Source organism: Aphidius gifuensis, linkage group LG2, assembly GCF_014905175.1.
Source record: "Aphidius gifuensis isolate YNYX2018 linkage group LG2, ASM1490517v1, whole genome shotgun sequence".
Taxonomy (NCBI): Eukaryota; Metazoa; Arthropoda; class Insecta; order Hymenoptera; family Braconidae; genus Aphidius; species Aphidius gifuensis.
In genome coordinates, this window is record NC_057789.1 from 6,780,135 (window position 1) to 6,797,165 (window position 17,031).

Genomic DNA, 17,031 nt, shown 5'->3' on the forward strand with positions numbered 1-17,031 from the left:
TGTTTTTAGCTAGATGGCACGAGTAAAATTTTCTTAAATCCAAAATGGCCTTTGTTTATTGACGGCCATTTTTTTAAAACAAACAAATGCTTAAAAAATTGGAGTACACGCTTTTGACAAATGCAAAGCAAAAAAATGGTATTATTATTAATAAAAAACGTTGTTTATATAAAATAACAATATATATATTTTTTTTAATTTAATAGTGTTTAATAGTTGTTTTTTTTTTTCAATTAAATCACCATTTGTGTTACGCAAAATTTAATTTGCCTGTGTGTGTGTTGCATTCCAAAAGAGGAAGAATAAAATAACAATAATAAAATAGCGCATATATATATAGGTTATAATAATAGTGTATATAAATAAATATAAAATGTCATCAGAAGATATAAACAATAGAACAGCAGCAATTCCAACTGAGGAAGCTGGCCAATCAGTTAGTAGTAGTACATCATCATCACAAAATCATGGTAATATTATTAATAACAATGTTGATGTTAATTCACCAAGACCTCAAGATCAAGCAAGCCGCCAAAATAATCTTCAACGTATACAACAACGTAAACAACATGTATTTAATTGGCCATTATGCAAAAAATTATTAAAATTAGCAAATTATAGTGCATGTCAAATTGATGATTGTAAATGTAATGGTTGGAAAAATTGTCAACCACCAATTAAATCACCTAAAAATGATTTACAACAACAACCACAAACAAATTTTACTGATCCATGTCGTAGTTGTACACATACATTGGAAAATCATATAAGTCATTTACCTAAAACAATTGATGAAGAAATAAATAAACTTCTTGGTATGGTTGTTGATGTTGATAATATATTTATGGGTATGCATAGAGAAGAAGATCTTGATACTAAAAAAGTATATTATTATTTATTTAAATTATTACGTAAATGTATATTATCAATGACAAAACCATTAATTGAAGGACCACTTGGTCAGCCACCATTTGAAAAACCAAGTATTGCTAAAGCAATTACAAATTTTGTATTATATAAATTTGGTCATGTATCACAACGTGAATGGCAAGCAATGTATGATTTAGCTAAAATGTTTCTTCATTGTTTAAATCATTGGAATTTTGAAACACCATCAGCAAGAAAAAAAGCAACAGATGCAACAACAATAACAGCTGCAGCAGCAATAGCAGCAGCAACAGCAGCAACAACAACAACAACAACAACACCAACAACAGAATTAACAGCAGATGAAACAAAGAAAAAAAAAGATGAAGAAATACCAGCAACATCAATTGAAGAAGCATCAATTTATAAAATTAATTATACAAGATGGCTTGTATTTTGTCATGTACCAGCATTTTGTGATTCATTACCACATTTTGATACGACAATTGTATTTGGAAGAACATTACTTAAAGCTGTATTTAAATCAGTATGTCGACAACTTATGGATAAATGTCACAGTGAAAGAGATAGAATGTCACCAGATAAAAGAGTACTTGTATTAACACATTTTCCAAAGTAAGTGGAGTTGTTATTATTATTTATTTAATAATAATAATAACATAATTAATTGTTGTTAATAATTATGTTTTTATTTTACAGATTTTTATCAATGCTTGAATTTGAAATATATTCAAAAACATCACCAATATGGGATATAGAATTTAAACAAGTACCACCATCACATTTACATGTATCATCACTTGATTCAACAAAAAATAATCCAACAACACGTAAAATTGGTGAATTTGAAAAAGTAACAGTAACACCAAATGACAAAGATACATTTACAACAATAAATATAAGTCCTGGTGTTAAAAAAATTGGTGATAAACGTGGACATGGTGATGTTAAAAATGATTCTAAACGTAGAAAAATTGAAGAAGCATTTGAAGATTTATCAGAAGATACACTTGTTGAAATAATAGCAACAATAAATGATCCAAATTATATGTCTGGACCAGATGCTGTATTTTTACCAAATGTACCACGTGATGAAACAGCTAAACTAGAAGAAAGTAAAAAAATAATTGAATTTCATGTTATTGGTAATAGTTTAACACAACCAGTATCAAAACAAACAATGTTATGGTTAATTGGTTTACATAATGTATTTAGTCATCAATTACCAAGAATGCCAAAAGAATATATATCACAATTAGTATTTGATCCAAAACATAAAACATTGGCATTAATTAAAGAAGGTAGACCAATTGGTGGTATATGTTTTCGTATGTTTACAACTCAAGGTTTTACGGAAATTGTTTTTTGTGCTGTTACAAGCCAAGAACAAGTCAAAGGTTATGGTACACATTTAATGAATATGCTTAAAGATTATCATATTAAAAATAATATAATACATTTTTTAACATTTGCTGATGAATTTGCTATTGGTTATTTTAAAAAACAAGGTTTTAGTAAAGATATTAAATTACCAAGAATAATGTATCAAGGTTATATTAAAGATTATGAAGGTGCAACATTAATGCATTGTGAATTAAATTCAAAAATTGTTTATACAGAATTTACAACTGTCATTAGAAAACAAAAAGAAATTGTTAAAAAATTAATACAACAAAGACAACAAGAAATACAAAAAATACATCCAGGATTAACATGTTTTAAAGAAGGTGTTAGAGGTATACCAGTTGAATGTATACCAGGTATACGTGAAACTGGATGGAAAAATTATGGACAAACAAGAACAAGAGGTGTTGCTAAAGGTACACAAGGTCCTGAACCAGTTGAAGCATGTTTAGATGTTACTGATTCACTTTATAATGCATTAAAAAATGTTTTAAATAGTGTAAGAAATCATAGTACTGCTTGGCCATTTTTAAAACCAGTTGATAAAAATGATGTACCAGATTATTATGATCATATTAAATATCCAATGGGTAATTTTTATTTTATATAATAATATCAAATTAATTTTCATTATATATATATTCATTAAATTAATTAATTTTATAATTATTTCAGATTTAAAAACCATGACTGAAAGACTTAAAAATCGTTATTATGTTGCACGTAGATTATTCATTGCTGATATGACAAGAATATTTACAAATTGTCGTCTTTACAATAGTCCAGATACTGAATATTATAGATGTGCAAATGCTCTTGAAAAATACTTTCAAACAAGAATGAAAGAAATTGGTCTTTGGGATAAATAATAAGTGTATTTTAATTATTAAAAAAAAAAAAACAAAAAAACGAAATAACTAAATATTATTCGAAATAATACACTACTATCTACACGCTTATTTTAAATTTATATTTTTTTTTCATTTTTAAATTATTATATTATTATTTTTTAGCTTAAAAATAATGTTTTTTTTTTATTTTATTTTTTTTTATTTTTTCCTTATCTTTATATCATGTTTTAATTTCCAATTGAAATTTCTACACGATCTGGGCATTGATGCTGAATCGAGAGTAAGGATATAAAAAAAAATAAAAAAATTGTATTGTTTTGTATATAAATATTATATTTAATGAAAAAAAAAAAAAAAATATGAATAACCAAGTTACTAGTCTACTTTACACCCTAGTTAATACTATTAAATTAAAACCGTTAATTAAAGACCGATGAGATTTTATAATGATGCCTTGGTATTTTTCGAGTTTTGGAATTATCCAATGGAACGACGATTGTGCATACGCAGTTTTTCAATGTACGCGTTAAATTCTTCAACTAAATTTTATTCAATCAAACAAAAAAAAAGCCAACAATATCTTGATCATGACATAGCCTTATGTAGCTGTGCAAAAAATTCTCTTTTTCTGGCAATAAAAAACTATTTTTCTTCTCAATTTAACTGATGATTTAAAATTATTTTTTTCATCATATAATTAAGTTGATTCGATCCAATTAATAATGATAATAATTGTCACACATGTCTTAATTAATTCTTGATATAAAAACAAATTTTTTATGTAAAAAAATTCACTTGTTTTTTTGTATTATTTAACAGTTGACTTGTCTGAATTTAGTTGGTTCAAAAAATAATTGAAACACGGATATTTTTTGACAAATATCCATAAATAATTTGTAGATAAGTTTGAATTAACTTGACAAGTTTACCTTGATTATTTTATACCATTTTTGGATGACGAGGTTCATCGATTCAAATTTGGTTTGTGTTAATTAATTAGGTCGTGACAAATAACACCAAAGATTGCCCATCTATTTATTTTTTTTTTTTTTAGATAAACTGATTGAGGTCAAGGACGATAGAAAAAATAAAAAAAAAGGCAAGTATTCTAAATATAAAAATGTAGTTTTTTTCTATTTTAATAGTTTTACAATTATAAAATTACATATCTTTCTATTAATTTATTTAAAAAAATGATTAACATTGTACTAAATGTCTAAAAAAAAATTAAGAAGGAAAAAGAATTTATTGTTTTTACATGCTCTGTTTGTCTGTACCGGCTTCATTCATTTTCGAGATTTAACAAACACGAGGACTTGCTTAATTGGCCATCAAGAAACACCAATTAGTAACACACTCATCAAAATATTTAAATTAAATTTTTTTTTTTTTTTTTTTCATTTATTGATATTTATTTTTATTTAATTGTATTAATTGGTAAAAGTTTTCCCAACGATTTCATCAAAATAAATAGTAAAAGAATAAAAGAAAAAAAAGGTGAAAGATAGTAACAAAAAAATTCTTGAAATATAATAATTGTGTTTTAAATTGTCGAGGGAAAATTTTCTGATATTAGCATGAGCATATTTGAAGAAAGGAAACTTGTTAAATTGACAAATAAAAAAAATTAAACTTTTTTCTAAATTTAATTGTTATTAGCTTTGGATATCTTGGGACTCTCTGGAAGAGACACAATTGTTTGGCATTGATAAATATTAAAAAGAAAAAAAAAAAAAAACTATGTAAAAGGCTGTGAGATTATTTAGAGCAAGAGTATTTGTACGTTTACATTTTACCATATATGCTCAGGGTAACACCCGAGAAATTGTAGAGGGGAGTTGATATAAAGTCTCAAGAGACTTGTTACACTGGCCACTCGTGAAGAAGACATACTCTAAATTCAAGTGTAACTTCTAGTCAATTAAAACAAAAAACAAAACAAAAAAACAAATTAATTGTGCACAAATAAAATATATATATTTTTTTTATTTTGGTTATTTAAAATTAAGTGATTAAAAATGTGTGACGATGATGTTGCGGCTTTGGTGGTCGATAATGGATCCGGTATGTGCAAGGCTGGATTCGCCGGGGATGATGCACCCCGAGCTGTATTTCCATCAATTGTTGGACGTCCAAGATATCAAGTAAATATTTAATTTAAAACAACTACTTGTTTAACATGATAATTTATTTCTTTTTTTTTTTTTATGAATAATTTTTAAAGGGAATAATGGTTGGTATGGGACAAAAAGATAGCTATGTTGGTGATGAAGCACAAAGTAAACGTGGTGTATTAACTGTTAAATATCCAATTGAACATGGTATTGTAACAAATTGGGATGATATGGAAAAAATATGGCATCATACATTTTACAATGAATTACGTATTGCACCAGAAGAACATCCAGTTTTATTAACTGAAGCACCACTTAATCCAAAAGCAAATCGTGAAAAAATGACCCAAATTATGTTTGAAACTTTCAATTCACCAGCAATGTATGTTGCTATACAAGCTGTTCTTTCATTATACGCATCCGGAAGAACAACTGGTATTGTTCTTGATAGTGGAGATGGTGTTTCACACACTGTTCCTATCTATGAAGGTATTTTTTCATTCATTCAATTTAATTTTCAATTTTATATTTATATTACATTTATGCAATTTATTATTGTGGATAAATTTGATGATGCCTGATGCCAAATTAGGTGGACTTTGATGTTGACAAAAATGGGCATAATACTTTAAATGGAATCTCGTTTTTTTAATTTATACAAATTACCTTTTATGACTTTTTTTTTTTTTTTTTTAAATTTAGGATATGCATTACCACATGCAATTCTTCGTCTTGATCTTGCTGGACGTGATTTAACTGATTATTTGATGAAAATATTAACTGAACGTGGTTATTCATTTACAACAACAGCTGAACGTGAAATAGTACGTGATATTAAAGAAAAACTTTGTTATGTTGCACTTGATTTTCAACAAGAAATGGCAACAGCTGCTGAATCAAGTGCATTAGAAAAAAGTTATGAACTTCCTGATGGACAAGTTATTACAATTGGTAATGAACGTTTTCGTTGTCCAGAGGCAATGTTTCAACCAAGTTTTTTGGGTATGGAATCATGTGGTATTCATGAAACAACTTATAATTCAATAATGAAATGTGATGTTGATATACGTAAAGATTTGTATGCAAATTCTGTATTATCTGGTGGTACAACAATGTATCCTGGTATTGCTGATAGAATGCAAAAAGAAATAACATCACTTGCACCATCAACAATGAAAATTAAAATAATTGCACCACCAGAAAGAAAATATTCTGTATGGATTGGTGGTTCAATTCTTGCATCATTATCAACCTTTCAACAAATGTGGATATCAAAACAAGAATATGATGAATCTGGTCCATCAATTGTTCATCGAAAATGTTTTTAATTATTATTTTCATTATCAATTAATAATTACAATATTTTTATCTATTTCGAAACAATATTTAAGTATATATATTTATTACAACTAATCGACAAATTATTATGACTTTGATTTTCATCAAATTTCATTAACTGAGTAGATGTTCTTTGTTTTTTATTTTCAAGAAAGATTATTATTATTAAAATTTACTATTATTAAGAGCTTGAAATTAAAAAAAAAAAAATGATAATTATATTAAATATATTTGCACTGTTTTAATGTTTTTTTTTTTTTCATTAATTTGTTTAATTCTTTTTTACAATTTTAATTTTTTCACATTATTTAATGATGATTTTTATTACACATTTATTAATTAAATTAAACATTATCTATTCGTTCTTTAAAACAAAAAAAAAAAACAATTTACTTTTTCTATCGTTATTACAGTCTCTTCATTTATTATATTATTATTATTAAAAACGACAAAGAAAAAAACAAATTTACTTTTTTCATTCAAATTTGTTTCTTCTATTTTATTATTATTATTGTTATTATTTACAGTTAATATTTATTAATATTGTACTCTTATTAGGCTCACAAAAGCTTCGATTCTTCAAGTCCTGGTCATTGAATATTGGACGGTAAATCGATAATTTATTTTTGATATTTTAAATAAGTAGTAGTTTATGTAAACAAATGTTTATTTGTTTATTTAATTTTCAAATTAAGATAATATTATCTTACAGCTTAAACTGGGGGAAGAAAATATAATTGACTCTCAGTATCACGTGAATTAAATGCAAATATAATAATAAATTTTTAAATATAATTAAATATATAAAATAAAATAATTACAAGAGTCTTAATTTTAAATAAAAAAAATTAGTAAAATGTAAAAAAAATATTAAAAATAAACAGACTCAAAGTAATGTTATTATTGTTTATTTTTATTTTTTTTTTTTTATATATAAATAAAATAAATTTATAATTTATTGTCGATTATAAAAAATTCAAGTTGATATGTCATTGAATCGCTTTAAATTATTTGGATTCAATTTTTTATGCTCAACAATAATTAAATGGTTAATTATATTTTCATAAATTCCCCACAATTTTAAAAAACATTCATAAAAGTTTTAATATTTTTTTTTTCTTTACTGGAGCTATTTACTCTAGACAATAATTTTTTACATTTTCTATATTCATAGTTTACACTGTTTGTGATTCTATATAATTTTTTTTTTTACAATAATATGTCATTTTGAGAAGACGAGTTTTAAATATTCTAACTTAAAAAAATTAACTGGGTTTTTTCTAATATTATTGATTTTTTTATAAAAAACCAAGGTACGAATGATTTTATTTAACAAAGGAAGTTGCAGTTTTTTAAATGATGTTTACCATCACCGATGACAGAATTTTAATTTAAAAAAGCAAGCAAGCAAGCAACACAAAACAAATAAAAATTAATTTCATTAATTGTTCATTCATTTGTATAAAAAAAAAAAAATTAAAATCTTTGGAAAATCTCGTTGCTTTTTATTTTTTAAACAAGATTTTTTTTGTTATAAAAATTTGTGCTGCCTTGCCATCATTATTAAAAATAAACATCATTTTCAAAAATTAAAATAAATTAACAGTTAATGCAACAAAAAAAAAAAAATACAATAAAATAAATAAATAAAAAAAAAAAAAAATGCCATTGACTGTTTCTAATATTATTAATTATACCAATACCTATTTAATTTTAAAAAATAAAATTAATTTATCTCCTAGATTTTCTTCTACCCGATGACGAGCGTTTCGGTCGTCGATTTTTAAGTCGATTTGTAGTAAGCAACCAGGGTAATGAAAATTCACTGTAATAAAAAATAAAAAAATATTAATAAAAAATTATTAGATTTATTATATTTAAATAATAATAAATAAATTACCTTGGAGTAAAACTAGGAATTGGTGCACCAAATGCTGCAACTGGTAATTGTGGATCAACTTGAAGACTTTGAATTTGATCAATTTCTGGCCAAAGTGTTGTTACAATTTCTTCTTCAGCTGTTGTCGGACATGGTCCAGTGTGATTTGTATTGTAACATGTTGCTAGATGATTTTGACGTTCTTGTCTTTGTTTTAATTTTTCAATATGTCGTTGTTCCCTATGAAAAAAAATAAATAAATATACAAATTAATAAATAAAATAAGCAATTAATAAATTAAATAATTACCTTATCCTCTGTACATCCCATCGTTTTCTTCTTCTTTCATCATTCTCAAGTTTTAAATGTCTTTTATTAAATATTTCATCATCTAAATTTTCAGTTCCTTCCATTGTATAACAACTTGTATATACTTTAACTCTCCAACTTGGTACTTCTAAATTTGATTCCTCTTCATCATCATCTTTTAATAAACTTTTAATTTTCAATTGATAATTTGGATCACCAATTGCCGTATAATAATGATTTTCAGTTGTTAAATATGATTCTTTTTTAACTAATGATTTACCTTTTTTATCAAATTTTCTATGAATTGTATTATCATTTGTTATTGATTTATTTTCTGGTATTGTTGATGTTGTATCATTGCTTATTGTTGATGAACATGATACACCACGTTTACGTTTACTACTACTACTACCACCACCTGATGTTGGTGTTAATGGATCTGATCGACGTTTTTTTTTACTACTACCACCAATACCAACACTACCAACATTACCATGAACACCACCAACACTACCACCACCACCACTACTACTAATAGCTCCGACATCCCAATCTAACCGTGTTTCATCATTGACAATAACATTTTGTTTATCATTATCATGTTTATTATCAATTGGCTCTTGTTTAACTGTTGTTATACCACCACTTGTATTCAATCTTATTTTAAAACTTTCATTATATGGCTGACTATTATTATCATTATCAACAGTTTGTATTGTTTTAATATAATCACCAGTATTATTACTTAAACTACTGACTGAATGTAAATTTGGTGGTGAACATGGTCCAGTATTATCTGATGTTACTGAATTTTCAGTTGATTCTGAACGTAATTTTTGTAAATTAACACGTCTATCCATACGTTCAATCCGCAATTTAAGCTGCAACAATTTAATTCCACGATAATATAACGTCATTTTTAATTTAATAATTTTTTAATTCAAACACAATAACTATATAATATTAAATTAAATAATTAACAAATAATAAATAACCAACGACATGTCTAAACACGTTGTGATATTGCATGAGAAAAATAATAGACACAAGCCACGATGCTTGACATATTTTTAAGTGGGGGAAAATTCTTTGAAATCCCGCCGAATGACTCTATTAAATTGTCAATTTCTACTTTATCAATTGAGCCGCCAATTAATATTGTCTACGCCATCTTTTTGTGAAAATTAAAAATAAACAAAAAAAACTCTAAATGGAAAAATCATAATAAAAAAAAAATAATAATAAATAGAAAATGATAGAGAGAGAGAGATGACCGTGACATTGACAAGTTGACAATTTATTTATTATTAATATTCAATTAATTAATTAATTAATAAAATTAAAAATCATCAGAGAAAAAAAAAAAAAGAAAGAAAATAAAAAACATAATCATCATTTTGTTAATTTAAAAAAAAAAAAAAAAACGAACATGATTAATAGGTAAATGATTTATATTTATCAGTCAATATTATGACATGATAAAATCATCTTACCGTTTCATTTTCTTGTCTCAATGCTGATAATAATTTATCCTTGGTAACAATTTGTTCAGATTGTTGTTGTATCAAATCAAGATGTAATAATAATAATTCTTTAAGATGTTTAATTTCACATAATTCATTATTACGTGAATCATTACCACGTAAAGGTGATGATACACCAAGTGTTGATGTTGCAGTTGCTCCAGTTGCTGGTGTACCGTCAGTCATACTTGCATACATGTGATCAAAATCACAAGGAAATGTTAAAATACCAGCTGGTGGTGATGATTTAATATTTTCACTTTCAATTGTTTGACAACCAGTTGTAAAATCGTTTGTTATTCTTTCATGTGCACTTGTACGTCCACTATTTGTCGTCGACGAGGTCGACAGATGATCGTTCATCGCCGCTACCATGTTGTATGCGGCCGTAGCCGCTTTTAATTTACCACTATCTTGTTTTTTATTTTTTAATTTATTATTTATTGATGAATTTAATAATATTGATGATGATGAAGATGATGATAAAGATTCAAAACAATCACCACTCAAACTTTCTATTGTTTGTAATGATGAGCTAGATGATGTTGTTGTTGTTGTTGTTGTTGTTGTTAATGATGACGACGAAGAAGAAGAGGACGAAAATGATGAAGAAGAATCACTTTTATTATTCAATAAATATTGACTTTTATTGTTGGTTTTTTTATTTTTCTTATTGTTGTTATTATTGTTTTTTTTTTTATTTAAATCATTATTATTATCAACAATCAAATGCTGTGACAAGACATTTGACATTATTCCAATTTCGTACTGTCACTTTTTTTTTTGAGCACAACATTTGTGGCAGCCGCATTGAGCGTACCACGCGCCCGTTTATAATACATCTAAATTAATTAATTTAATAATTTTTTTTACTTATCAAATAAAGAAATATAAATAAAATATATTAATAATTTTAAAAAAAAAAAAATAAATTATTAATTGTAGGTATAAAAAAATTTTTTTTTTTAAATATATCTATGATAATTTAAATTTAAAAATTTTATAAAAATGAATTAAATTTTTTGAAATTAATTTAATTTTTTTTAATTATGAATAATATAATAATATTTTTTTGGAGCGTCTTGAGGTTTATTTCATGATTATTATCACTCACTCACGAAAAGGAACGATTGAACGAACAAACTCAGCTTTTTCCCCTCGACGCCCGCCCGGAACTACTACTCATCACAAGGAAATGCACACATTTACCATTAAATTTAAAAAACCACACAATATTTAGCACTTGATTAATAGCTCGTTATATTGTTAAAATATAATTATTAATATTAAATGTAGTTTTGGAGTTATATGGTGTATTTAATATTAATTTTTTTATAAATCAAAAATATTATACACGAGGTGTTTACTGACGGGTAGCCAGTGCTTGCAGCGGCACGGCAATACACGGCGGCGTTACCCGAACTCTACTGTATGCATACGACATCTACAGAATTATTCTGGGCTTATTATATTGTATTAAAAAAAAAAAAAAAATTAACAAGAAAAATATACCGACCATTTTATTTCCCGCCATTATTTTCATCACGTGATTTCCGAATGACATTGTCTTATATCTTCATCTCCACACATAAAGAATAACAACAACAATATTGAAAATAATATTTACATTTTATTTGAAAAGCAATAGATATTTTTGGTTTTTAAAAAAAATAAAAAAAATAGTCATTAGTCAGTCTACCAGAGTCATCAATCATTTACCATAATATTATTTTGCTAATAAACAAAAAACTCAATATAAAAGTTTAAATTAAATTAACAGCTTAATTTTTATAACAAAAAAAAAATTGATTAATTAATTGTTCAAGGTAAGGATATCCTTTTGTGTATTAAAAAAAAATATATATTAATTTTATCCAACAATCGGCTGTAAACGAATTATCAAAAAAATAAAATTTTAAAATTTTTACATCAATTTTTGTAATACACGGAAAAAAATATTATTTATTTTTTTTTAATATTATTTATAATTTTTTAATTAAGTATTAATGTGTAAAAAAAAAATAAGCTTCAACTTTCATGTCTAGATAAATATAACGCTATTTTTATTATTATTATTATTTTTTTTTTTTTATCAAATGAATAATATTTATACATTATGATAAGATTTTTTTTTTTCATCACTAAATATCAAGAATATTATAATAAACGTTTATTTTTAATCTATTTGTGTGTCACTCAATTTTTATTTTTTTTATTTTACGATCATTATTATTATTATTCATATTTTTTATTTTATTTTTTTTCTGATTACAGCGCTACTGTTGTTCTTGTTGTTAAACAGGTAGGTGATGAACACGTGTTCATTTGGTGTGGGATCACATATAAAGAGAGTGTGGTACTGGAGAGTACAACAAATAAATTAAAATATTCATATTAAAAAGTTTGTAAGTTTATAAAACTTAAATAAATAATTGTTAATATAAAATTATAGGTTAAACATGTGTTTAAAAAAATTTAAAAACGACAGACAAGATTTTAGCCAAGCTGTTAATTATTGCTTGGCTAATTTAAAAGAAAAAAGATATTATCTAGAAAATGTGGACAATGAAAATACATCACAACGTTCAAAAAAATTTGGCAATAAATTATATGATTATATGGTTGAAATATTAATACAAATGCTCAACAATAATTCACAAGTTGACGATGATGAAATGTCAAGTATTTTAGAAATAAAAAATAAAAAAAATGATGATATTTATTTGTTTGACGAGAATAAAAATATTAATATTCAATTGGATAATATAAATAATAACGACAGTGAGAATAGTCAAAAATCACATGAATCCAAAGACGATAATAAGTATAAAAAAAATAATAAAAAATTAACAGTTAAAGCTTCAACATCAATGGTAACACGAAATAAATATAATCAAAATATAAATTGTTCATTAAATAATGATAAAAATACAATGCCTAAAACAGAAATAAAATACAATGAAATATGTTCCAATGATGACAGTGATTTATCAACTATTTATAATGACAATGATGAGGCGTTGTTAAAAAAATCGAAACAAAAACAAGATTATAATTCACAACGTAAGGGTAAAAAATATTCATGTATATCATATGAACAAAAAATAACAATTGTTGAATTATCAGATAATAATCCATTATGGTCATTAGAAAAAATTAAAGAAGCTAGTTGTTGTAATAGTATACGTTCAAAATTTCATATTACATTATTAAAACATGAACTTAAAAAAGACAAACAAATGATGAAAAAATTTCAAGGAATAAATGATATTATTTATCAACGTTGTGTTAATCAAAATTCAAATATTAAAACAATTACTGATAGTAAATTAAAATTATATGCTGAAGGTGCTAAAAAATTAGTTGGTACAACAAATGGATTTAAAGTTACAAAAGCTTGGTTATATCTTTTTAAAATGTACTATGGTTTAAATGAAAAAAATGAAGAAATATTTCATGATAAACAAAATCAACAAGGTTATGATTTTCGCACAAATATTGTTTATGATAATAAACAAGACAAAAATCATCAACGTTTTTTAAATACTGAAGGTAATTAATTTGTTTTTTTTATTTTATTTTTTCTAATTTTTAATAATTGTTGTTTAATTTCTATAGATAATGGAGTATCAGAGTACAGTTCTTCTGATATTGATTACCATCAAGATTTTGTGCCAAGAAAAAAGCAAAAAAGAGAGCAAAAAAATTCATTGGATTCTCAATTAAATATAAAACAAAATTTTTATTGTGAATAGAATTAATTTTTGTTTAGTCAATAAAAAATCTAGACGAATAAAAAACAAAAAAACAAAATTGATTCTCAATACTTGGATAAGCAATTGATATAAGCTTTATAATTTTACCACTGAAAATTATATAAAGTTAAATAATAATTAAAAATAATTAAATTTATCTTTTTATTTTAATATTCTTAAAATATTCATGTTTTTTTTTCTGTTTTACTTCTGCAACAAGTGTTAAATGTATCAAATTTTGTGTTTTTTTTTGTTATTTTAAGTCCTCAGGATCAGTCAACATTAATTGACATAGCTATTTTTAATTATTAAGTAACATTAAGAAGCTTCAAAAATGAATAATATAAATTCTTTAAAAATAATAATAAGGCAGTTTTTTTTTTTTTTACAATCACTTACCTTGAGCACCAACTCCAAATGAAATTTACATGTTTTTCGCACTAAAGCTTATTTTATTTATCCAAAATTATTTATCACATACAAGTTTACTTTTTTTTCACATAAAATTCACTAAACACACACCACAAAAAACCGTTATCATTTTTTAAACAAGTATGAATTATAAAGCACTGTTATATCAACAATTAAAATTAAACAAACAGATCAAAGTGATTTCTATATTATCAACACTAAACTATATTATTTAAATAGATAATAGACAAAAATTTACATTAAAAACTCTATGCAGTACTAGTAAAAATTCTAATTATTAAGTGACAAAATATTTCAACAATTGACAACAAAAACAAATAATTTTTCTGGCGTCACTGGTCAATAATATTGTCCAGCTTTTAATATAACCTCAAACACTCAAAAATATATTGATAAATTATTTATAGTGTCACCAGTATTATATCAAATATAATTGTTCAATAAATAAATTGTTACATCATTAGATAATTAATTAATAATAATGACAAATTGCACGTAAAATATGTCTCACTTACTGACGCCATCTTTTGTTTCTGAAAATTAAGAGAGGGGGCAAAGTTAAATTCTCAGAAAAACTTAAAAATAAATAATAAACAAATGAATCGATATTGAGTATAAACAAGTCGATAGATAAATATAAACTTGAAGACAATTGATTGAAAAGAAAAAAAAAAACAAAAAAAAAACAGCAAGGTTTTTAGGACTACTGGTTGTCCTTGGGGATTATTTAGTGTCACAGTAGGTGATGATTGACGATTGAGCTAAAGTTGTGATATTATAAACTGTTGTCTAAACTGTTGTGTCCATAAACATCAATCATCATGGCAGATTACGTGCAAAAACTTAAAAAAGACACAAGAGAATTCACTCATGCAATTAATCATTGTCTCAATAATTTAAAACAAAAAAATTTTTATCTAACAAATATTGACAATGAAAATATATCAGAACGATCAAAAGAAGTTGGTGAAAAAGTTTATGATTACATGTTGAGTATACTTGAAAAAATGTTCAACAATGATGAAAATAAATTCATAAATAATGATGATTATAATACAACATCAAAATCTTATTTTAAAATAAAACAAGAAATAATAAAAAATATAAACAGTGATATTAATTTAAATCAAAAAGATGGTAATATGTGTCGTGAAAATAATAATACATTGAAAAATAATAATTCATTGATTGTTATGAAGCATGTATCAGCTGATAAAACAAAAGTTGAAAAATTAGAAGACACAACATCATCATCATTGTCAAACAATAATTCTTTGAAACAAAATTTAAGAAGAACCAGATGTTCAAATTCAATAAAACCAGAACGTTCATTTTATAATGACGTTAATTCAGATGATGAAGAAGAAGAAGAAGAAAAAAGTGATGATGATGATGATGACTATGATGAGAATAGAATCAATAACAAAAATGGTAGACCAATAAAAAAAAGAAAAAAATACATGATACTTCCATACTCTGAAAAAGTAAAATTAGTTGATTTATCAATTGATAATCCAGCATGGTCATGGGATCAATTAAAACAAGTAACTGGCTGTCATTCATACGTTAGATCAAGAGCTCATTTTCTCGATATAAAACGTCAAATACTTAATGATAGAAATACATATGAAAAATTTAAGACAATTAATGATTGGATTTATCAATCATGTGTCATTGAAAATCCAGATATCATGGAAATTACTGATGCTAAGCTAAAATCATATACAAAAAGAGCTAAAAAAGTATTTAGTCCTGAAGCTAATGAATTTTCAATGACAAAGGGTTGGGTGTATTATATGAAAAAACGTCTTGGTATAACTGATGAATCAAATGATTTTAAACCAAATGTTAAACAAGAGCCTGAAAAATCAGGTAGTAAAAATGTTGGAATTTATTTGTTTAAACATTCAAGTTCTTTTGAAGAAGATGAGGCACATGATGAGGATAGTGATTGGAGCTTTAATGATAACACTGAAGGTATAAAGAAAATTAAATTTTATTTATTTTTAAATTATTAATATAATTATATTGTTTTTTTAGTTTTAGAAGATGAAGAATATCATTATGTGGCATCTGGAGATGATGATGATGATGATAATGATGAAGCAACATTATCATCAAAGAGTTGTGTTGATTCTAAATTATCATATGAAAATGACAATGTTGATTGTAAAAATATTAAAAAAGAGTTAAAGGCTTCATCGACTAATAAATATCATGATTCAGATACAAATAAAGATAACAAAACAATTTTAAAAGAAATCATTGAACCAAGTGCAAAAAAATTAAAAACAAATGTATCAGATGAAGAAAAAAAAAGAGTTGTTGATATGGCACGTAAAAATCCACAATGGAATCTTGAACAGTTGAAAAAAGAAAGTAAATGCCAAGAACTTTTATTTGTTAGTCAACTTTATGATTGGCAATCACAACTTGAACAAAATCGTCCAGGTTCTTCTAAAAATATATTCTAAAATCCATCGTTACTCCATGTAAAAACAAAATTAATTTTGTTTTTATTTTTATTAAATAACAAGA

The 17,031-nt window shown here is 24.8% G+C and overlaps 4 protein-coding genes across 6 annotated transcripts; 3 read left to right on the forward strand and 1 right to left on the reverse strand.

Moving 5' to 3' along the window:
• The first annotated feature begins 99 nt into the window (after window positions 1-99).
• On the forward strand, window positions 100-3,587 carry LOC122848763 (histone acetyltransferase KAT2A). Of its 2 annotated transcripts, XM_044147057.1 has the most exons (4): window positions 100-1,503; window positions 1,588-2,882; window positions 2,968-3,190; window positions 3,222-3,587. In XM_044147057.1, exons 1-3 carry the CDS (start codon window positions 374-376, stop codon window positions 3,159-3,161), a joined length of 2,619 nt encoding a protein of 872 aa, XP_044002992.1. In that variant the 5' UTR covers window positions 100-373; the 3' UTR covers window positions 3,162-3,190; window positions 3,222-3,587. The 2 variants fall into 2 exon arrangements, with proteins under 2 accessions (XP_044002992.1, XP_044002991.1); XM_044147056.1 differs by having other exon boundaries at window positions 2,968-3,587.
• Window positions 3,588-3,979: 392 nt separating this feature from the next.
• On the forward strand, window positions 3,980-7,175 carry LOC122848765 (actin, clone 403-like). Its single transcript, XM_044147060.1, has 5 exons — window positions 3,980-4,124; window positions 4,198-4,242; window positions 4,803-5,287; window positions 5,368-5,746; window positions 5,960-7,175. Exons 3-5 carry the CDS (start codon window positions 5,162-5,164, stop codon window positions 6,583-6,585), a joined length of 1,131 nt encoding a protein of 376 aa, XP_044002995.1. The 5' UTR covers window positions 3,980-4,124; window positions 4,198-4,242; window positions 4,803-5,161; the 3' UTR covers window positions 6,586-7,175.
• LOC122848764 (uncharacterized protein DDB_G0283357-like) lies at window positions 6,563-11,716 on the reverse strand. Of its 2 annotated transcripts, XM_044147058.1 has the most exons (5): window positions 11,421-11,716; window positions 10,277-11,148; window positions 8,784-9,664; window positions 8,496-8,714; window positions 8,237-8,420 (listed from the first exon to the last, which is right to left on the reverse strand). In XM_044147058.1, the coding sequence occupies exons 2-5, from the start codon at window positions 11,057-11,059 to the stop codon at window positions 8,327-8,329; spliced, it is 1,977 nt and encodes a 658-aa protein (XP_044002993.1). In that variant the 5' UTR covers window positions 11,060-11,148; window positions 11,421-11,716; the 3' UTR covers window positions 8,237-8,326. The 2 variants fall into 2 exon arrangements, with proteins under 2 accessions (XP_044002994.1, XP_044002993.1); XM_044147059.1 differs by having other exon boundaries at window positions 6,563-8,420; window positions 10,277-11,716.
• A 4,206-nt stretch (window positions 11,717-15,922) lies between these two features.
• LOC122848767 (probable ATP-dependent RNA helicase ddx52) lies at window positions 15,923-17,026 on the forward strand. The gene is made up of 2 exons (XM_044147062.1): window positions 15,923-16,470; window positions 16,534-17,026. Exons 1-2 carry the CDS (start codon window positions 15,954-15,956, stop codon window positions 16,965-16,967), a joined length of 951 nt encoding a protein of 316 aa, XP_044002997.1. The 5' UTR covers window positions 15,923-15,953; the 3' UTR covers window positions 16,968-17,026.
• Window positions 17,027-17,031: the final 5 nt, after the last annotated feature.